We start from the raw sequence: 23,447 nt of genomic DNA on the forward strand, positions 1-23,447 counted from the left end.
TATATTCTTATATATAAGAGTTTCTTATATATTTTTGGATATCAATCATAATTGAAACATAGCTTAACATTTTGTTATGTATGTGTTCAGTAACTTTATGTTGCTAACCTCACATATACACAAATGGTTTAAATATTTTACTTTATTGTGTGGGAGTAACCGTCTTTTGTAGACAAATTTATATAATTAAGAAAAGACTATTGTATGTTTTTATATAACAATTTAAAAGCAAAGCAAAACTAACAACATTCTTTTTTACAGTTTTATGTATGGGGAATTAACTGACAAGAAGACCATTGAGAAAGTCAGGCAGACTTTTGACAACTACGAGTCAAACTGCTTTGAAGTTCTTCTGTACAAAAAAAATAGTAGGTATTTGTCTTTTGTAAGATGAACCAGCTCTTTCTTAATGGTGTATTTTGGTAAATGGTAGTTCATCTACATTGTAGCTAACCTTTGTTAGTCTTTCTTTTAACAGAGGGAGGGAGTACTGATTGAATTAAATTAATAAATGGTATTACTTATGATGAGTACTTTTTTAAAGTATGGGAGCAAAATGTGTATTTTGTTTTATTTTTAAATTTTATTACAATTTGATAAATTATAGTTGTATATATTTATTGGGTCCAAAGTGATATTTTTTAGAATACAGTGTAAAATATTTAAATAAAGTAATTAACATATTCATGGCCTAAAATACTTATTTTTTTGTGGAGAACATTTGAGCATTTGAGATTTACCCTCTTGGCACTTTTGAAATATACAGTGTACCTTTTTTTGTACTGGGGATTGAACTCACAACCTCGCATTTGCCAGGCAGGCACTTATGCCACTGTGCTGAATTCCCAGCCCCTTACAGTGCACTTTTATTAATTGCAAGTTCCATTGTTTTAAATTCTACTTAAATTGAGAACATACGGTATTTGTCTCTCTGGGTCTGTATGATTCATTCAGCATCATGTTCTCCGCTTCCATCCCTACTGATGTAAATAATAGGATTTGTTTCTTATAAGGGCTGAGTAGTATTCCATTGTGACTATATAGTTTATTTCAGGTGCCTGTTGATTGATGTTTAAGTTGATTCTTTAATTGGCTATTATGAATTGTGTTGCAGTGAACATTGGAATTTAAATATCTTTTTGATACACTGATTTCAGATCCTTTGACTGAATACCGGGAGTGGAGTTGCTAGATCATATGGTAGCTTTGTTTTTCATATTTTTAGGAGTCTCCATGTAGTTTTCTATATGGGATGTACTAATTTCCATTTACACCAACAGTGTCTCTCCATCCTTGCTTTACATCCTTGCTAAAATTTACCTTCCCTCATTTTGATAATAGTCATCCTGATAATGGTGATTGGTGACCTATTGTAGTTTTAGTGATTAGTAACATTCAGCATTTTTTCCTGTTCCCTGGATCATTTTTATATCACCTTTTGAGAAATGTCTTATCAGATTCATGTCAGTTCTTTTAAATGAGTTACTTGTTTTCTTTCCATTGAATAGTTTGAGTTTCTTTTATATTTGGATATTAACCCTTTTTAAAATACATTTCTAAATATTTTCTCCCAATTTGTACATTGTTTCTAAATTCCACTTTTTTGTGTGTCATCAAGGAAACTTTTTAAGGTGCTGTGACAATAAATAAAAATGACAAATTATTTAATCTCTTTTTATAGTTAATAGCGCACACTAGGTATGGGCCATTGCTTTTCTACACAAAAACAGGTGGCATGTGAATTCCTGGTAGCTTCTTGAGATGTGTCTTTAAAAACATGGCTTAGACTTTGTTTTGTGGATGGCCGGAGGAAGTAGTCATTATTTCAGGAGACGACCCTCACATCTGGTACCTTTGTACTGATCCATTCTCTAGGATGAGATTGTTGGCTATCCAGTATGTAATCATGTCAGACTTTATGATATGGATAGACTCTGCCAGAATTTGAAGGGAAAGAAAACCCATGAGTGAGCTCAGTGATGAAGTCCCCCTTCTAGTTTTCTACCTTAGGGTGGCCACCTACTTACGTCTCTTCTTGGCCCTTTCTCAAATTGTGTTTTATTCCCTGAAATCAATAGTCACTTCTTCTTCTTTTTTTTTTTAATCAGTACCAGGGATCGAACTCATGACCTCGCGCTTGCAGGGCAGGCACTTATGCCACTGAGCTAAATCCCCAGCAATAGTCACTTCTTAAGATGGATCAGTTTATTTTGTGTTAATGGTAGATGATGGCAAAATCCATTATTTTCAGTAGAAACTGGTGGTTACTAAATTGTTCCTAAGTTTGGGAAACATTCTGGCTGTATCAGGAAACATTCGTTCTCTGCCTGTTGGATTTTGTGGAGCATAATCTATTCTGTATTCCTTAAAACACTGATCTCTATGCAATATTTGGAATTAAAATTGGATTTTTCTTATTTGTTAATAGACTATCAAAGGAATAACAACAACCTAGATAGTGCTTCACAGTGATACATTTGACTGTGGGAAGATTTGTCTTTAGTGGTTTCACTTAGGGAGTATTTTATGGTCTTTCATTTTAGAACCAAGGCAAGAGGTATTTCTGTTTGAAATCACAGCCAAATACCACAGTCTATTCTGGATGATTAGTTCTTTCTTCTGTAAGAGAAATGGCAGGCTGTATATGCTTTCTAGTTCTTTCCACTGGATCCAGTATATATTGGTAATTCACAGGAGACCCATCTGCGTGGACCCCCTTACTTTCCAGTTGTTTTGTTAGCCCTCAAACAACTTAGATATGGACCCCAAGTTTAGCAGATAAATTCAGAACACTCTTTGTTACTAAGGTCATTCACTAGTTAAACAAAATAAACAAATCTTTGTCTTTTTTTCAAACATTGTAGCCAAGTCCTTAGTTTCTTAGTGTCTCAAAAATACCTCAGTGAAATTTTATTTACTGTAAAATATGTTGTAATAACTTGAAACTTATATTTCCAAAATTATTCTTGGGTAATTCAGATAGTTTGCTTTATGTTAATTGATTGCAATTGTTAACTGACCTTTGTTTAGGCCTTTCTGTTATTTTCAGACATCTGTTTCTGTATGTAGATGTCTGCTAATACCCCATGGAACTATAGGTTAACACTCTAGTCACTTTGTTGTATACTATGTGCGTTGGACTTTGTTTTTTTTTTTAAATGTGAAGGATCGATATTATCTATGTATTATGGTGGAGATCTACTTAAAAGTGGCTTTAAAAAATCTTACAGAGCTGAAAGCTTTGAAATGTCAATTGAAAAAATATATTCTTGTGACATTAAAATGTTAGAAAAATTTGTGTATCTACATAAACACTGTTTTGAGAATGTCTCAATACAAGTCCTCCCAACATTTCCATGAAGTAATTAGATTAAACATCATTTTGCAAAGGGAGGGAACTGAGTTATCTGTTAGTATGTATCAGGACTGACATCATCATTTGCAGCCAGTGTTCTGATTAGTAGGGGGCTGTTTCTCCAATGGCAAAAGAAGCCTTTATCTCTAGGGTGAGGATTTAAATAGCTCTGTGTACACAGGCAAACCTGGGACAGTGGGGTTACTCCCAGGAACCAATCCCAAAAGCTACTCTGAGTATCTGGTGGTAGCAGATGTCTCTGTCTAATCGCCCAGACCCCCAAACCCTGGACCACAAATCTCGAGAAGAAACGATATTTCATTAGCCACTTGGTAGATGTTCAGTCTGATTGGAGAAGCCTGACATCATGGGTTAAAAAACTGAAAAAAATTTACCTTGATATTTGAGAGCAGCTTTTAGGACAGTCCTGTCTCTGAGCATTTATTTGACAAGTTGCTGTTTTCATGGGAAGCCATGAAATGTAACACCATCTCTTTCTGTTCAGATTTTTAAAGGACCTTGGGAAATGACTTATTTTTAATGGCCTTTTTTCTTTGTTTATGACTGCTCTTCCTGAAGCTCCCTGTGTTGGAACAGCTGTAGGCCATGTGTACATGACATTCGGGGCTGGTTATTTGTGAGACTGTGCTCATCATCCACAATTCCTGGATACACTGTGTAAAATGTGAAGCAGAAAACAAAGAATAAGTCTCTTTGGTAGATGCTACGATTCTTTTCAGAGTCCTTATCTCATTCTGCAATCGTTTTGGAAAGAACCAGGTCTTTCCCTGCACCTTTTGGGGTACAAAAGACCTGGTGACCAGAACTGAATATTACCATTCAGTTAATGGTAATCTTCTGGGGATCTTCTCTTTTTAGTTCTCCTAATTCTTTGGTCTAGTAGTTGAGTCACCTCATCTTGTTTCCGTGGCAAGTTCCTCATTGTCCTGATATTAGGTGAGTTGTTTTTTAAAATACAGGTACAAAAATGCTTCTTATTTGGTTTTTATTAGGAGTCATGAAGACACTATAACCTCTTATTAGAGATTGTTTAATAGCTGCATATTTTACTCTCCAAATCCTGAACCTGACAAAAGCCTTTATATTTTTAAGACAGAATATGTAGAGGGGCTTTATTGCAGTATGGCTTGGTGAAAATATGGTGGAAAATGTGTCTTTTGATTTTGATAGACTCTTCCTGCAGTAATTTATCACTGAATTGTTATTTTTTGAAGACATTTCTCATCCTTTTGCTTAGCCATGGTTTGTACGTGCCAGTTCCTAGTTTATCAAATCCTGAGCTGTGTGTGTTCCACAGCCCTGCTCCTCCTGAGTGTACTGTAACTGTTCTTTGAAGGATGTAGGGGCAGATTACAGCCTTATGCTTTGATTAATGGGTACAGGAAGCAGGGGCTCATGAAGGGCAGTTTCATCATGCAAGTTTTTTCTATGATTCTGGAGGGCCAGGAACATGACAGTTTTTTTCTTGAAAGTTGACTACATGGCCCCAGGTGGAGCATTGTGGCATCAGGTATCGAGTGTAGTTGCTGACTTCTCTCTGAGGAGGGGAGGCAGGCAAAGCCCTAGCGGTCCCATAAGTCAGCCTGACTGATGAGAGGACCTGGGACAGAAGCAGCTTTCAGATGTTCCTCCATGAGTAGCACTCATCAGAGCATCAGGTACTGCTGTTGCAGTTAATTGGAAACACTTGTCAAAGTGACAGGAGGAGAGAAACAGGTCGGGTTGATCACGCTCAGTAAGACTATATCAACCAGAAAGTGGTATGAGCAGTGACAGTTTAGGGGCCCAGACCTACAAATACTGCTGGCCTTAAGTAGCAAGACTGTCTTCACGTGCCTGCCTTGTGAAGTGACACCCTGTGCTTTACTTTACAATTTTTTGGCTTGAAAAATGTGTTTTAAAAGCTGGTAGCTTATATAAAATTGAAGATTTCTTTGAATTCCTTGCAGCAGTGGAAGTCTGGTCTGTTGTCTTGGTGCTAATTCAGGGCATAGCAGCTGGCAGCTAAAGGAGAAGGAGGGGGAGGCGGAGAGCGAGCCACTGCTGTGACTGTGTCACAGGTATTGTCTTTTCTCTCACTCTGTTTCAGGAACCCCTGTTTGGTTTTACATGCAAATTGCACCAATAAGAAATGAACATGAGAAGGTGGTCTTGTTCCTGTGCACTTTCAAGGATATTACGTTGTTCAAACAGCCCATAGAGGATGATTCAACAAAAGGTAATTTTCACAAGAATCACTGTAGCCAGGAAGGGGCCTGTCCCTTACATATGTTCCTCTTACTTTGGCAAACTATTGGTTGAACTGGGAAGCAAAACTCTGCCACGGGACCCTTCTGTCTCTTCATCTTCATAGTAGTAGTTGCTCAGAATCAGTTTCATTCTGTGTGTTACTTAAATGGAAATAGTATGCTTTTGCAAATTCAAAATAGTTCACATGATTAACTGAAATTATAGTAGCATTGGAGGTAATGTAAAAGAAAGGAGTATTATAGAGTACTGTGAATTTAGAGTCAGTATAAAGGAAGTTTTAACATGGCACCATGATAATCGTTAGGACTAATTAATTGTACACAGCCTCTTGAATAGTTTGAGTAATATGTTACGAGAGCTTATTTGATGAGTTGATGAAACTTTGTTGAATTGATTAGATTTTTCTTAGTTCAGTTGTTCAGTTACATATCAGCTTTTATTTATTCAATTGTACATTGTATTGTCTTGAGTAGGCATTGATAGATTATGGAAGTATAATTTTGTCATCAAGTGAATGATTGGCAAATAACAAACCCCTGAATGGAATCTTGTTGACTATCATATCCAGAGAGAGTGCTATAGAGACCTACATGACGTGCACCTGTACCTTTTTCTTTGTAATTTATTCTCTCTTTTGTTTAAATTAGAAATTGGTGTCATATAAATCAAGCATTTTAAAGACTGCAAAGTGGTTTTTATAAAATGTTATTTTAAAAAATCTTTTGTTTAAAGATTGAGATTGTTGAGATAAAAATGAAGTGTTTGCCTCTTTATGTTGGCCTTTTGTTCTTGAAAGAAAAAAAGGAAGGGGAAAACTGGCACAGAAGTCTTAAGCTTTCCAACTGTAATCATAATTATAGAAAAAAAGCTCATTAGTTTATTTTTTCACCTGAGTTCAAGTATACAATATTGTATCTGCTCAGTTTTTGGTTAGTATCAAACTGTAGAAGAAATTTCACAATGTGCCAGCTATTTAATTGTGACATAGAATAGTTAACTAGTAAATGTTTCTGAAAACATGGAGGTTATTAAATTATCTCCAAATGAAGTATTCAATTTAGGATTCATACTGTTTTTAAACACTGGTGCCTCTTTCCTTACTCATAGACTCAGTGCCTGGGAAATTCAGGATATATGTAAATACTGTTTTTATTTTTAATTTTTTTTACAGGATAGGCTTTTTAAATAGAATAATAGTTTTTAGGTTTAACTGTTTATTTGTTTGTGTTGAAAGTCATGGTACTTCATCCAAAAGCCAGAGAATGTATGCTTTCCACATCACATGGAGCATTCACCAAGATAGACAACTTCTAGGTTTGTAAAACCCACTTTGACAAATTTATTTTATTTTATGTTATTTTATTTTAAAGAGAATATAAACAAGCAAAATAAAATGGAACAAAGTCAATCATAAAAAACCAGTGTAATTGACACACAACTTCAAAACAATATAAAATCAACAGTGTTTCCATAGTGCCCCTTGTCACCTTTGAAACAGCTGTAGATACCTTCAGAGATAGAAATAAAACAAAACAGAACAGAATAGAACCAATAAAAACAAAACAATGAATACAGTAAAAGACTTCCAAACAAGACAAAAGTAAATACCATATCTATGCTAGCCCAAAAGGGCTAGCATAATATATGCTGTCTTTGAAATAGCTGCCCATTCCATCGAGTACAATAAAATCAAATAAAACAAAACAGAATAAAACCCAACCCAATAAAACAATGAAAATGATACAGGATTTCAAAACAAGATAATAGGGAATTGACAATGGCTACACCTTTCAAATGAGATCCCCATAGATGCCACACTGTGTACAGTGATCCTCTGAATAGATGATCAGAGCACCAGCCCTAGACCTGCAAAGGCAGTGAAACAACCAGACACCACAAGCATCAGACTGCATTTCATCTGAATAGCTATCATCTCAGTCTGTGTTTCTCTGGATCAGCAGGTTACTTACATGGGGAGTGGGAGGGGGATTGGCTCTTCTTGTTACCCGGCTGGCGCAGGGCAAGTCACTGGGTTCTGGCTGTGCCCCCCTGGCAGTGGCCCATGCATGGTGCTGGCTCACAGGAAGGGTTTGCTTCTTGGTGGATTCTGGTTCTCTACCCCCTCAGTCTGCGAATGGCACTGACTCACGGGGACAGGCTGGGGTCTGGCTATCTTGCTGCCGCGGCTGCCCACACGTGGCACTGGTTCATGGGGTGGGCTTGCTTCTTGTTGACAACTCACAGGAATGTCACTGACTCATGGGAAAAGGTTAGGGTCTGGCTGTTCCCCAGGTAGTGACAGCCAGTGCATGGCGCTGGGTCACAGGGAAGGTTTGCTTCGTGGTGAATTCTTGTTTTCTTTCCCCACAGTCCATGAAAGGCACTGACTCAGGGATCTGGCTCATTTTGACAAAGTTAAAAGAATAGAAATCTTAAAAAGTATATTCTCCATGATCATATACATCTGTAGTCTGAGCATTCTGAGAGGCTAAGGCAGAAAGATCACAAGTTCAAGCTCTAATGAGGCAAGGTAGTAGCTTAATATAAAAAAGTGTGTGTGTGTGTGTGTGTGTGTGTGTGTGTGTGTGTGTGTGTGTTGGCTAGGGTTGTAACTCACGGTCAAGGTACTAGGTTCAGTATCCACTATTGAAAAAAAATATATGTTTTCAGATTGTGATGGAGTTAAACTACAATTCAGTATCAGAAAGATAGCTGGAAATCCTCACTTATTTGAAAATTAACACATTTCTAAATCAACCATGGGTAAAAGCAGTCTTAAATTACAAAAGTATTTTGAACAAGATGAAAATATAACTCACAAAATTTGTGGACTGTATATATGAGAAAAGATAGCCATAAAGCAATGACCTGTAAGATTCCATCTTGGAATTATACGAAGAAGAGTATTTTAAGCCAAAATGGGCTGAAGACAAAACAAACAAACAAAATAACCAACCTGAGTGCAACAATTAATGAAATAAAGAGAAAGGATAACTTTAGAGAAAAATTACCAAAACCTATGGCTAATTCATTGAAAAGATTGCTCAAGTTATTATGTCTAGGCAGGCTAAGAAAAAATAGACAAGATATGAACTACCAGTATTAGAAATTAAAGGAAATCCAATGCTATTCATTTTGTAGACATTAAAGAATAGTAAAGGAAAAGCATGAACCACTGTTGACAATTTATAGGAAAGAGACTAATTCCTTGAAACACACAAATTATCAGAATGCACTCAAGGAAAAAAAGATAATCTCAATTGTCACATATCTATTAAAATTTAATAAATAATGAATAATCTTTCAAATATAAGGAAACATGAACTATGAATGGTTTCATCAACAAATTCAAGTAATCATTTAGAGAAGAAATAATACCAACTATCCATGTCTCTTCCAGAAAACAGAAGTAGAAAGAACTTCCTAATTCATTCTGTGATGTCAGTAGTGCCCTGTACTCAAACCAAAGACATTATATCAAAGATAATTTAGAGATAAGTGTTTTTATGAATATAGATATAAAAATTCTTTAAAACATAGAATCCAACAATGTACAAAAATTACAGATGACAGTGAAGTGCAATTTATCCTACATGTGTATGACTATTTGAAGATTGAAAAACCAAGCTCTGTAACCCACCACATCACCGGGCTAGCAGAGGCAAGTTGTATGATCATCAATTGGCATGGTGAAAGCATTTGGTAGAGCTCAGCACCCATTCATGATAAAACTCTTGAGAAAATTAGTAGAGTAGAACTTTTTCAATTTGATAAGGAATATTTGTGAAAAAACCTACAGCTAACAGTGGGCAATATCTTAAAGTGATATATTTCTAAATAAAAAGACAAAATGATTGATACATGGTTGTCTTCAAATGAATTTCTGTTGCTTTAACACATGAACATCAGTAACCTAAATGGCAAGCTTTTTGTCACACTCATCACTGCTAAAAAAATTTTATATTTATATTGGATGGGTATTATTCTGTCTTATTTATGTTAAGTGATTCGTTTTGTGACATGAATTACCAGTTGAAACTGACCAAGGAAAGTATAGGCCTCACTACTTACTGTTTTGACCTGCTAAGCCTACTTGGTAGAGTCAGTAGCTACACATCTATTTGTGGAAACGGAAGTGGGCGGTATTTTACAGTGAGTTTGGGGGAATGCACTGATGCTGAACCCAGTGCCTGTCTACTTATCTATCCTCTCTCCATGCCCACATCAGAGTCACAGAGTACTTTGTTAGATGCAATGTCTTTTGAATGAATTATTCACCTTTATACAAATGTAATGTTTGAATGCGTCTCAGACAACTCAAATGACTTGATTTTTATTCTTTGGAGTAAGTAGACATATACACTAAAATTTATAAAGAAAATCATCCTCCATTGTGAAAAAATATCAGTGTTAAATGTCTTCTTCCCATTCCGGAATTTTTTAGCAAAAGAGCTTATATTAAAAAGATTTTTATTTTGAGACTCCTCCATAACTTCCAGATACATAACAGTATACTGCAGAAGTACTGTATAGTGTAACTTAATGCTGCATATGAGTTGCTTTCTGTTATTCATATGAGATGTATATTTAATAAGAAATATTAAAAGGAAATGAAATATTTATACCGTGAAGGCATCATTCTACTATATCTTTGCAGCTGGCATACAGAAAAGTGTATTTTGAAATCTTGCTACATAATAGCTTTCAATTTTTTAAGTGGAATAAAGGAGATCAGGAAACTTTTGGGAAGTGAGCAGATAAGGTACTATGATAACATCACAATGTCAAAATGATTTGGTTCCAGAGCCCTGAATTTGGAGACAGTAGACTTTTTATTTGTCTGGGTTCTGAGCGATGTTTAACATAGACCTTTGTAACCTTTTGAGGGATATTTTATTCTCTTTACCATAAATTATTTATCTTTTCCAATCAAAGATGTGGATTGAGAACATATCCTTGGAGATACAAAGTCCCTTCTGCCATATTCCAGTGGGCAAAACAGACAAGCCAACAAACAGTGGAAACGTTCCTCAGTTTCCTCTGTTGGTTATCAATCCTCCATTCTTAGTTATCAACTGGGAGTAAGGATAGTGTAGGATGTGAAGGAGAAAAGTGGGTATGCCCTGTTGGTCTAAAAATAGAACAGTGAGTGGAGGAGGAAAATACAAAATACAACATGGCTGTGACCAGTTGAAGGTCCTCTTGAAGCTTGTGATATGAGCTTGACCACAATCTGTGAGCATGGCCCTGTGTTTTGTTCCAAAGTGGAACACATGCAAAAGTAGGTGAAAAGTCTGATTTATCCAAAGTGGGGATTTGGTTTAGTGATAAGATGAGCGAAGAATCAAGGATCAGGGAGTTGGGGATGTTTGTAAAAGAATAGGTGAAGGTGTTTGCAAATTTTTAAAAGAGATACTTGATGATAAAGTTCTTCTGGCATATGGGAAATAGTGCCTTGGGATTCATAGCACATAAATTAATCTACACATGTGCAAAACCAGGGCATAATCCCAGAGTCAGAGCTTTTGTTTCCTTAATGTGAAAATGGTCTAGTGATTGAAGCGAAGGCTTATGTCTTTTGAAGATTTGCCAAAATTGATTGATTGGAATTGACATCAATTTACTTCTTGTACTGCTACTTTTACCGAGAACTCAAGCATTTGGTTGAAAGACTTCAATAAATGGATTAATTCCTAATTTTACTCCTGAATCATATCAGGGATAGCAACCGTAATATGATGGCAGCCAGCTAATTTGAATGCAATTGTTTTCTGAAAATGAATCTTATGATCACCAAATTTCATTCAGTGTTAATTATTTTTGCTCTTAAACTGAGTGGCAGTGGGTGATGTCAACAATACCTATGAATTACACCGTAGTGGGTAGTAACAAAACCTACTGATGGGAAAGGATATTAGCTTTGATTCATTATTAGATTCATTACTGCTCATTCTATAATTTTGAAAATGAACATTATTATCTACATTTTACTGTTGAAGAGCCTGACATTCAGCATCTGACTGACTTCAAATCCATGTTCTCTCTTTCTCTCTCTCTCTTTCTTTCTCTGTCTCTCTCATATCATGCTGCCTTTTTCTTTCATCAAGAGAATTACCCTTAATCTCCTGCTCTTTTTACTCCCTACAAAAGCTAAGCACATATCCAAGCCCAGGTTTATGTAGACACAGAGAATACTGTCATTCTGATAGAGTTGTAATGTTTTGAACCAAACAGATGACTTTCAGGTAATAATTGAGGGGGTCCGAATATGCTTGTTATCTTTTGTTCCTATATTTAGATCTTGGAACTTTTGTTCAAATAACTCAACCATGATATCTGGTACATTATTTATAATAATACAAAGGGGAGAAATCACAGCCAAGAAATCCATTCTGTTGATTATCCTTATGTGTTCTAAAATAGATGGCCCAAATCTCTACACATTTATACTGTACAGTATTTTCAGACAGACTCCAAAACTACCAAGATAATTGAGGTCTGAGCTATCCTGGGCCAAATAGTTATGGCACCTTCTTGCCATAAAATAAAATAATAACATAAAATAATAGCAAAAATAGCAACTTTCTTGTGAAAGCAAATGTGTTTCTTTAGAGAGGAAACAACAGATGGAATATGAGTAATTATCCCATGTAGTTGCTTTGCCCAAGAGCATAATTGTTTACCTAAGCTTTTTTTCTTATAGATTAGAATCTTGTGTTGCAGTCAAATAGATTGATTTAACTGCCTCTGTGACTTCCTTTCATTTTTAAGAGTAGGCTGTCCATGACAAAGAGGTTAATTGCAACCCAGTAGAGCTAAACTAATGTTTTATTAAGAAGCACTTGGCATCCTGAGCTTTTAGAAGAGCAAATGTTCTCATAAGACCATGAACAACTTACAGAGCAAGTATTAGGCTCTTCATATTCAGCTGTCTGTTCATATTACTTCATATCGACCACATCTAAGTAGCATCAGCGAACTGTGCTGAATAATCAGTCACACCAGTTAGGTTTCTGTAAAGGTGAGATCAGTAAATGTATCGCTGAGCAAAGTTAGAACTGCTGATGGGTCTTTTTCTCCCTCTGACCTAGACAGTGTGGCTGCTTGACATTTTCAAAGTTTGACTGTACAGTGGGGGTTAGTGCTTCCTGTCATTTACCCAGCCTCCACTACAATACCTTTCCCACCATCTCCAGCCCAAAGCTCTTCCTTTATGTATGAGTTATGTGTACACTGTCAAAAGCTGAGCACATTTCCTTTTGTGCATTTTTAATTTTAACATATAATGCAGATGCTCTTCTATGTAACTCTTTAACTCATTTCCTCATCCATCCATCCATCCATCCATCCATCCATCCATGTACTTATCCATTCAAGAAAGGCCTATTTTGTGCCCACTATGTACCAGTACTGGTGATTGTCAACCAAACATAGAAAAAATGACAGCTAAAGTCATATTATGCAATAAATTCCCACTTTGTATGTTGAAGTGTACTCTTACTCAAAATATACTGATAGAAAACACTTTTAGAAATGATGAATTAATGTTACATCTTTCAATTTCTTTCTGCTATTATTCAGTGAAAGTCTTATTTTTAATCTCTGGAGAAAAAAATACAAGTGTTACATATTCACTATTCTAAAAATTTTTCTTTAAGAAACAAAAATAAGGTAAAGGGATGAGATATTCCTTGATCATATTACTGATAGTATTATACACATTTTATATTACATATTATCTTGATCAGTAATGCACACACATAAACAGATATTCAATCAAACATTTTTGATAGTTAAATTAGGAACCACTGACTCCTTATTAATAGACACACAGTGAAATGTACTTTGCAAATGAAAAACCAGAGGATGGTATTAAGTTTTCATTGTGCCATGTCTCTCTCCTTACACACTTATTTCTCTGCATGATGCTATGAAATAAAAGGATAGATTCCATTTTACTGCTGTTTATATTCAAGAAGATTTGTATTTTTCCTTGTGTCATTGAATTTATTCTTTCAATGTCTCCTTTCATACTTTGAAAAAAATTTTTAGATAAACTTCACTGTACACAGGGAATTAAAATGGTTTTCTCTTTTAATCCAGATCACATGTGAAAAGGGAATACAGTATTGCCTATCTTAGATATATGAGCCTTCAGTAGATAAAATACTGATTTGGAAGTTATTAGAAATATTCAATACAATTCTAATATTCAGCTGTATAATAAATGGAAATGGTCAGGTAAGTGTTCAATACAGTTATGACTAATATGGTTACTGTCAACTGAGGACACCTTCACCACTTTTACCCAGTATAGAAAACTCAACCAAAGCCTGGAGTAATGAAACAAGTTATGATTTACAAAATGTCCATGTGTCCTGTTATGGCTGCCTTGATGTCCTGCATCATTTCAAATTTACCTTGCCTGGTCATTTTGACTCTGGGGAAGGGCCAGAGCTCACACAGTGCTGGACCTGATGATCACACATGGTGTCTTCACAAGCCTGCCTTCCCACTGGAAAGCACCCACTGCAGCAGCATTCACTGCGGGCTGATCACAACTTACACCAGACTCTGTACCTAGTGCTGAGTGTGGAGAGATGTACAATACATTAGTGAAAGTGACTTGTTAATCACCAGCGATGCCAGAGTTGTTTTTGTCACAATTAGTGTGTATACTGTGGTACTCATGCACAGAGGAAGATGCCTCTCTTATTGGTAGTTCAAAGAAGCTTCCAAAGAGAAGCTTTACTGTAACTGAGTGTATCAGTAAGTGTGAGACAAACTGGTGAGGGAAAAGACATTCCGGGCAGACAGAATGATTACAACACATAAAAACAAGGAAACATGAGACATCCTGGGGTGCACAAAGAATTCCTAGTAGATTTTTAAAAACTTGTTTCTTAAATTTTTAATTTTTATATTAGTACATGCTTGCAGTACATAATGATTGCATATATTATGGTGGACTTGATACATGTACATAACACACATCTTTGTTCTTTTTACTTCTCTCTATGTCCTCCTCCCTGTCTCCATCCTTACCCTTTCTTCTCTTGCTTCTTCACTTAATTTGCTATTGGTTTTGGGAAGTGTATGGGAGAATGGCAGGCAATAGGTACAGTGCATATTTGGGGATCAGAAACTCAATGACTTACTTACATTCCAAACAATGGTATTACCGTTGTTAAAGAGTTGACAGAAGGGAAAGAGATGGTCAGATTTGTGCTTTAGAAAGAACTATGTGAGCAGTGTGAATGTGTTTCTTCAGATTCTGCTACCTAACTCCAGTGAAAGATGATATACTGTCTGACACAAAGTGATGGCAGAATATTCAATTTGAGAGCTATTCATTGATAAATTTTAATCTATAAGGCTAAGAAGTGTTTTTCTATGCAATTTTCTATGTAATTTAAGGTAATCCTTAAATGAAGATGATAAATTTTGAGTTTCTCATTTGGGCATTTGAAACTATCCTGACGCAATTTACCCAGGTTAGGAATACTGGTATGATGCAGGGTTGGGAACAGGGGAGGAGGTGATGATGGTAAGAATTTTGGATATGTTTGCCTATAGAACAGCTTAGTAGGAGGTAGCCACTGGGGCTTGGACACATAGGTATGCCACTCAGAAGAAGAGTGTGCTTTGGTGATAGAGGCTGTACTTTTAAAAAAAATATTGATGTTGAATTTTTAGATCTGGTGACTTTTGATGTCTCTTGGTATCTTTAGCACACTGTATGTTATGGTTTATGTCAGTGGCCCCGAGGCCTCATGCATTTGCATTGTGCATTTGTGATTGGTTCATTGTCTACTTTGGATTGATGGTGTCAGTGCTACACCCATCTAGGGGTGGAGCCAGCACATAATGTAATGGTAAGAAAAAGGAATTTTCTCTTTCTCTTCGGTTTCGGCAATGCTGTTTGCAGCTGCCATGAACTGCAGTCCTGCCATGCCACCCTGCCTTGGAGCCAACTGAGTATAGACTAAAACCTCCAAAAACTGTAAGAAATAAACCTTTCCTTTCCCAACTTGGTGCATCAGATATTTTTTCTCAGCGATGAGTAAAAAATAACTAAGACAAAATTTGGTATTGAGAGTGGAGTCGTTTGCTGTGACTATACCTGACCATGTTTTTCGAGAGGCTTTAAAAATGGCTTGTGGGCAGAGTTTGGAAAGGTGCAGACTATTGCCTAGATGCATAGAGCTGGAGCAGCTTACGCTGTTGTATAAAGGAGATTCTGGTCAGAGCTCAGGAGACCAAAAGTCTGATAAAAAGCCTGATGGTAAAGACCAGGCTTGGGAGGTTTCTGCTGAAAAAAAGGACTACATTGGTTGTTGGACTCCCCATGATGTGTGTTATGTGTTGGCAGAAAGTTTGTCTGCATTTTGCTTGTGCCCGGAGACTTTGCCTGAGACTGAGACAAAGAGCAATGGACTGATTAATCTGAAAAAGAAAATTTCAAAGCAGTCAAATGTTGGGTCTGTGGCATGGCTATTGTTGGGGGCTTTTAGACAGCCTTTATGTTGCAAATCAAGAGCAAAGAGTCCAGCAGGATAATTTACAATACTGTGAGTTTGGCCAAAAGAAAAATTCCAGAAAAGCTGTAGATTGTAAAGACAGAGTTGAGACTTTGATTGCTGAGGAGAAACAGAGAGATAAAAAAGCTGGTCCTAGGGCATCCCAGAAAGCAGCATTTCTCCCTTTGCAGCCTCAAAACTGCAAAAGTAAAAAGAGTTTGTACACACACAAAAAAGCTACAGAGCACCATGCTCCAAAATGGCGACGGAGGCCGCATGAGGTTCCAAAATGGCAGCAACATAGAAAAACTTTTCTTCACAATCAGGTTCACAGAGCGCAGCAATCCAAGCAATGGATCTCTACAGCAAAAAAAAAAAAAAAAAAAAAAGCCTGGCTACTGCTCCAGCTAGCAGCAGACTTGCTTTGCTTCCAGTGCTTTATATTCCCCTGTTTGTAACTTTTGGAATGGTAATATTTATCTTGTGCCTTTACATTTCAAAAATGTTTAACCTTGTTTCATTTGTACAGGAGGTTACAGTTAAGAGTTTGCCACAGATCTTGGGGGAGAGTTGGGACTTAGACTTTTCAGCAATGCTAAAACTGTTAAGACTTTAACAACTCTTAGAGATAGACTAATGTCTTTTATATAAAAAATGTACATGAGTCCTGGGGGTCAGGGGTGAAATGTCATGGTTTATGTCTGTGGCCCCCAGGCCTCATGCATTTGCATTGTGTATTTGTGATTGGTTCATTGTCTAGCTTAGATTGATGGTGTCAGTGCTACACCCATTTGGGGTGGAGCCAGCATACAATGCAATGACAGAAAAAAGGCATGTCTCTCTCTCTTGTCTGTTTCTGCCTTGCTGTTTGCAGCGCCATAAACTGCGGCCCTGCCATGCCACCCTGCCTTAGAGCCAACGAAATATAGACTAAAACCTCCAAAAACTATAAAAAATAAACCTTTCCTTTCCCAGCTTGGTGCATCAGATATTTTGTCTCAGCAATAAATAAAAAATAACTAAGACATTGTATTTGGTAAACATTAGGGATATCTATGATTATTGTAACCTAATTTTTTAATTCTAGTCTCTTGCATGAGGTCCATCGATGAGGAAGAACTACTTTCCATCGACTGATGCCATTTATTTATTTTCCAACTTAGTTATTGGATACATAGAAGGAGCTGAATAGTGGGAGAAATTCTAAGTTTTAGTAAAATCAGAATTAGTCCAAAGGCTAGTAGTACACTCATGTTGAAGTAGAAAATGGTAGTTTGATAGCCAGGGAGGACATAGCTAGATAATGAAGCAAACTCTCCCAGTCCATAGGAGTGCACTAGGGACCAAAGAGGAACAAAGGATGCAGGCAGATAGCTGCAGGGGGAAAATAGAAGAGTCAGGGGCTTCTCATCTGTCTCATCCCTGCTAAGAGATTTCATCCTCCTTAATCAAAGGGAGCTGAAGGGCAGAGGTCCATCTTCTGTAACTGGTTCAAAGCTGATTGAAGGCAGTTGTCCCTGCATAGAAGAAGAATAAAAATCTCTTGATACACAGTGATTACATGGGGTCTTGTCTTCTCTAGAGACACTGGTAGTAAGCTTGCATCATCATCAGCTTAAGATGGGAGTTACTTAGTCTGGAAGATACAAAGTTTACCAGAAGTTTAAAGATATAATTTGCGTAATTACTCCTAAAGGGTCCTAGTGGAGCTTCCTTTCCACCAGTGCCTTCACAACTTCACCCTCTCCTCCAGGACTTCTGGTCTAGAAACTATTGCTAGGACTGCTTCTGACTTTCTTCATAAGGACCAGACATCCCCAATAACTTCCATACTTGAGCTCTTTTATCACCACCCCCATGCATAACTATATTCTTTTAGAGCACAGACATGAGTTCAGCAATGTCTCTGTGGTGATATTCTGGGGAATTTTCTATCCAGAGACTGATTGCCTCTCTAGCCATCTTGGGGTTTTGTGGTTGCCCTGATACTTCAAATGATGTTGTCTTTTTGAAGAATGGAGCGGATATTGTGGAATGACTAAGATCAGGAAGGGAGGGAACTGGGGCCCTCATTTGCATACCCAACTTCACAGCAAGCCTTCTGGAAGATTCCGTGATTTCAGCGTGTTTTATGCCTCACCCTCACTGCTAGCTGCTAAGTAGGTGGCACTTTAGAAGTACTTCTTGGGTTTTAATCTATCAGGGCTCTCTTCTGTGTACTGGATTCCTGTGCTACAGCTCAGGCCCTGTTAAAATAAAGACTTTGATGTTCCTGATAAAAAAATAGTAATAAAGCACACTCTCACTGTCAGTGTGATATGACAGGTTTTAAGATAATGTATGTCCTGAATTTCTTCCGCCATCTTTTATCATAGTCTAAAATTTCATCATGCCATTAAAATCATTCCTTTAGATCAGCAGTTTTAAAAATTTTTTGTGTTTAAGGAGTTGTTTGGTAAATCCTATAATACTACAGAAATTATGAAATGGTTTAATGAAATATTTAATATATCAGATTTTTTGAGATACACAGAGAAACGATAGTTGAGACAGGACTAGAATATGATTGGTTTTGTTTCATTTCTTCACATTTCATTGACAATTCTTTGAAATTAATGATTTTAATATTGATAATTTGAAGACCCAGAAGAAATGTCCTTCTCATTAAGTTTACATTCTTTTCCCCTAGGAGCTATTGTTCTATCAGAAGACATTAGGATTATAGAGAACCTAACTGTAATTTTTAGATATTACTGCATTTCTTAATGAGAAAAAACATTTTTGCCATGTTGGGAGATGAAAATATGTGAGATTTGTTAAAACAGGGCTTTTTCTCTTATTTGTGAATATCTTCACTCAAATACTCTGTAGGTCTGTTTTTATTAGAGTACTATTAGCTGCTATAATAAATACTAATGCTTCATTATTAATGCATTATTGCTGATAAAATAGATGTAATAATCATTTGACACAATTGAAGTACATTTCTTGTTTGCATAGCAGTCTAAGCTGAGTGATCCTGGCAGGCATATTGGCATTCTTCCATGCTGTGCTTCAGTAGCTGTGCAACCCCTAGGGCCTTGCCATTTGCACCCAGCTGGTAGAAGGAGGAGAAAGCATGCAGGAGCCTCACTTGCTTTTTAAGTTGTAATGAGAATGTGATATTATCTGCTTACATTCCATTGGTGAGAACCATTAACCTGGACCACACAGTGATGCAAGGCATGCTGGGAAATTCTGGGAACTTGAAACAGGTAGTTGGCTTCCAGTAAGAGACTTACACAATGCAGGTGGGAGCACTGGATTTTGTGCATAGTTATCTGCTTTGACTATAGGGATTATATAACAGATATGGGCACAACATAAAGATCGCACATAAAAATCGCTTATTATATTACAGTTTCACATTAAATGTATAATTTTATGTAGACATAAACTGCTTCAGTTGATTCTTTTCACTTGTTCCTGATGTTTTGTGATTGGTGTGATTCTTTACATTAGCAAGAATCTTGGATTCCTTATTCATTCTACAGAAAAGCTTGAGACTTTCTTTCTATATTTTTAAGGTTGGACAAAATTTGCCCGATTGACACGGGCTTTGACAAATAGCCGGAGTGTTTTGCAGCAGCTTACGCCAATGAATAAAACAGAGGTGGCACACAAGCACTCGCGATTAGCTGAGGTAAGTGTGAGGCTATTTTCACTTCCCAAGATGGTGCTGTTGGTACATTTTTGTCCCAAGTGATTCAGTATAAGAATTTCTGGCTATTACATTGCAAATATATAGGTGTTAGTTAATTTTCCCTTGTAGAATTGGAGAAGTCCCCAATATTTGTTTTTATTTGCTCCAACTTTTGAAATGGAACGTAGATTGTGACATCTCAGCTGATGCCTGTAAAGTGTGAGATTTCACTGGAACGATTCTGTATGCAGCAAGAATTTGCTACGGGTTTGTTCTGTGATTAGCTCTCCTTAAAGGATGGAGATGCATAAGCAATGGTCCCCACCACCAAGGAGTGCAACGTACAGCAGAGGAAAGTGATCACAGAATTTAAAAAGACTACAGCAGAGTGCAGTGGGAATGCACGCAGTAACACTGGCCCAGATCTGGGCCACAAGAGCAGATGACTGAGTGAGGCGATTCCTGGGTTAAGTGAATCTTGATGGCAGGTGCAGAAGGAAGGGTGGCATGGGCCAAGCTTTGAGATGATAGAGGAGGAGGGTCTTGAGTGAACCTATAGTGGGGTGGAATTCAGGTGAGGAAGGAAAGATTAGGGTAGTGTACAGTACAGTAGTTGTGGTTGGTATCTCATGTGCTAGGACAATCTCTCAGAGAGATTGGTCCCAGCTGGTTTCTTTTGCATGTTATTTTTTTAGCGTATTAATTTGAAGATATTCAAGGAGGGGGTTACATAGCTTTCACCAGGTTGCAAAAGGGTCTGAGGCACAAAGATGACTAAGAAGCCTCACTTGACCTTTGATTCTGTGAAGAATGAGTATGCAGGAAACAGGTTAGGAAGGCTTAGTAGTAATTTAGCTAGAGTAACGCTAAAATTGGAAAGGGTAGCAGAAGAAGGCAGATTACAGCCACACCAGGAGCGGAGTCAACCCATTTGTTGAGAGATGAGAACTGAATATGAAGCAAGAAGATAGGTAAAGGTAAGTCGATGAGTTTGTTTTAGACATCTGGGTAGCTATTGCTGTTGCTTAATAAAATGACACATACAAAAGGAGAAAGAAAAGGAGTAATGATAGGGAATTCAGGTGCAGGTGTCTTAAGTGTAAAATCTCTGTCCTTGTGGGGAAATGGCAGTGGGATTTATGAAAAAAAAAAGGAATTAGGATAGAATTCCAAGACAGCTGCAAGCTTTATGACTTGCATGTTTTCTGTAATTATTATTTGTCTTAACTGGTATGAAAGATGCCAACAATCAAATTAAGCTATCAAAAACTGTGCTGAGCTATAATGGGTACTCAGAAAATATTATAATGTGACTTACCAAAGAGGAGAAGATAAAATTCAATGCAAGTATTCACCAGTTTACCCTGCCAGAGGACAGTGAGTGTATGGACCCCAGAATAACTCTTGCAAGGGGTTGGAAATATGAATCCTGGTTTTAAGAGGGTTAGGATGTAAATATGGCCCCAGATTTTAGAGCTATGGAGGTTTTCTTAGCTCATAGTTAAGAGACATTTGTTATAGTTTTTTTTTTTGCTCTAACACAGTTAGCTTGGGGAAAAATTAATACTTTGAGATCTAGACAGGTTTTTAAAAATAAAGTAAGACATTAACATAACTGTTAAGTAATATTATATGTAAAACTGAAAAAGATATGTAATTGGCACATTATTTAAAGTGATGAGCTACAACTTAGTTTTTCAGTAGTACCTGTTATTACGTATTACTCGGTTTTGGTTCTGTCTCCTTGTTTGCCTAAAGTTGTCCGTGTCTAAATCCAAATTCAGCTTAAGAGTAACAGCTAGTTTCTATGGCTGTTGAATTTTATAGCCATGATTTCTTTTGGATTTTGATGAATTATTTCTTATTCATACTGTTCCTTTTTCATGTTATGGTACTGGATAAGAATGAAAGAAAGGGTTACCTAGGTAAGAAAATTCTCTATCTTAGCTTCCTGAATAACTTAGGATTTTTTTTGTTAATCTTAATCAATGTCAAGGAAACTTACAGAAATATAAGGTTTTTGATGATAGGATGCATTTAGATTTTCAAAATCATACCCTAAAGAAGTACTAACTTAGCCTAAGATTGTTGTTTTTCCAATTATACTCAAAGATTTATATAAAGTGTCTGTGTTTGCTGTGGAATTTTAGGATGTGTCACTTTCCCTAAGATGTCAATTTGATCTTAGTCTCACCTATCTCCTAACTTTGGATCTGAACTCCATTTTCAAAGATTCTAGTCTATAAGCAAGAAGCTAATTAATTTTCCACAAGCACTGACATGGTGCTGATGGCCTTCAGCTGGTTCACATTTATACTGCATGGATATAAATATACACACCCTCGCCTTGATGCGGGCCTGACTTTAACAGTCACTGCTCTCGGATCTTCAGAGAAGAAGAACGTACACACATTGTACAACAGTACATCAAAAAGTGTGACTTCATGCTTTATCTAAGGCTTATGAAAGTGCAAATGAAATAGCAATGAAAGGGTAGAGTTACTACTCATTGCTTTATAAAAGAGCCAGGTGTGGAGCCCAGTGATGATGGGTGCACAGAAGAGAGAGCAAAGCCCAGACTCTTGTGTTCCTTTCTTTGTTACTGTTATCTTTTCTTCTCTTTCTTTTTTGCCCTCTGTCTCTTTTTCCTACAACTGCTTTCTGTCCCCTTCTTCTATTCTTGCTCTTCCTTCTCATCTAGCACTTTGGGAACTTTTTTTTTTTTTTGTATGTTAGTCACTGTCTAAAGAATTGGACTGGGAATGGATAAATATAAGACAAAGATCTCATCTTGATCTATGCATTGTCATGCACTGAAAAGGTTCAAAAGTCCAGAGTTCTCAGAGAACCCACGCAGGACCAGTTTTGTTATTCTTTGGGGTGGGATATATATACTGTACTTTTAAAAATCTCTCCAAACGATTCTACATGTTGCCAGATTTAAGACACACAGAACTTGGAAGTGAGAGGAGAGGTCTTACATTTTTCCTGGGCAGGGCGTGCTTATTCATTGACTCAGATAGTGCCATGTTGAAACTCCACACTTAAAGGGGCACTCCAAACGTTTTAGTTTCTATTAACTGCAAAAGAAAAAAGAACTTTTAGGTAGAAATATATGATATTAATATAGTTGTCTTTGTACCAATGTAGTTGTAAAATATAACTTTTTATTTTTTTAGTAGGAGAATGGAGTCCTATGGACCATATTGGTAGTAATGCCCCCTCACCCCTCATTTTCCAACTTGGATTTCTTTGTGCTCAAACTTATCCATGCAGATCTAAGTGGTAAAATAGTAGCATTAAGTAAGAAGGAAATTTTCATGGTTTCCATAGTCAAATTGGAACCGATAGACTAATGGTTGAAAAGTAAAAGAGAAATCTTCTTATGTACAATTATTTATAAATAAAACCCCATCACAACATGAAGCTCACAGTCCTGGTAGAATAATTTGATGCTAACTAATTTAAAAACATTTGGTAAAAGTATGTGTGTGGCAATATAGGCAAATATATAAACGATCCTTAAAGTACTTTTCATAACTCTCCCACTAAAAATAATTATAATATACTGTTAAAGACAATACTAATGATGTTCTTCATATTGAAAACAGTAAGAATA

The 23,447-nt window shown here is 36.7% G+C and overlaps 1 protein-coding gene across 1 annotated transcript in view; it reads left to right on the top strand.

The window, feature by feature from the left end:
- Kcnh5 (potassium voltage-gated channel subfamily H member 5) overlaps positions 1-23,447 on the top strand; it is a 330,578-nt gene that overhangs the window by 57,653 nt on the left and 249,478 nt on the right. Inside the window, exons 3-5 of the mRNA XM_063241526.1 lie at positions 262-368; positions 5,466-5,594; positions 19,713-19,828. Of these exons, the coding sequence (XP_063097596.1) occupies positions 262-368; positions 5,466-5,594; positions 19,713-19,828 (352 nt within the window). The remainder of the gene's footprint in view (positions 1-261; positions 369-5,465; positions 5,595-19,712; positions 19,829-23,447) is intronic.

Source organism: Cavia porcellus, unplaced genomic scaffold (genome assembly GCF_034190915.1).
Source record: "Cavia porcellus strain 051 isolate PalLab524CR breed Dunkin Hartley unplaced genomic scaffold, mCavPor4.1 scaffold_31, whole genome shotgun sequence".
In the NCBI taxonomy this organism is placed as follows: Eukaryota; Metazoa; Chordata; class Mammalia; order Rodentia; family Caviidae; genus Cavia; species Cavia porcellus.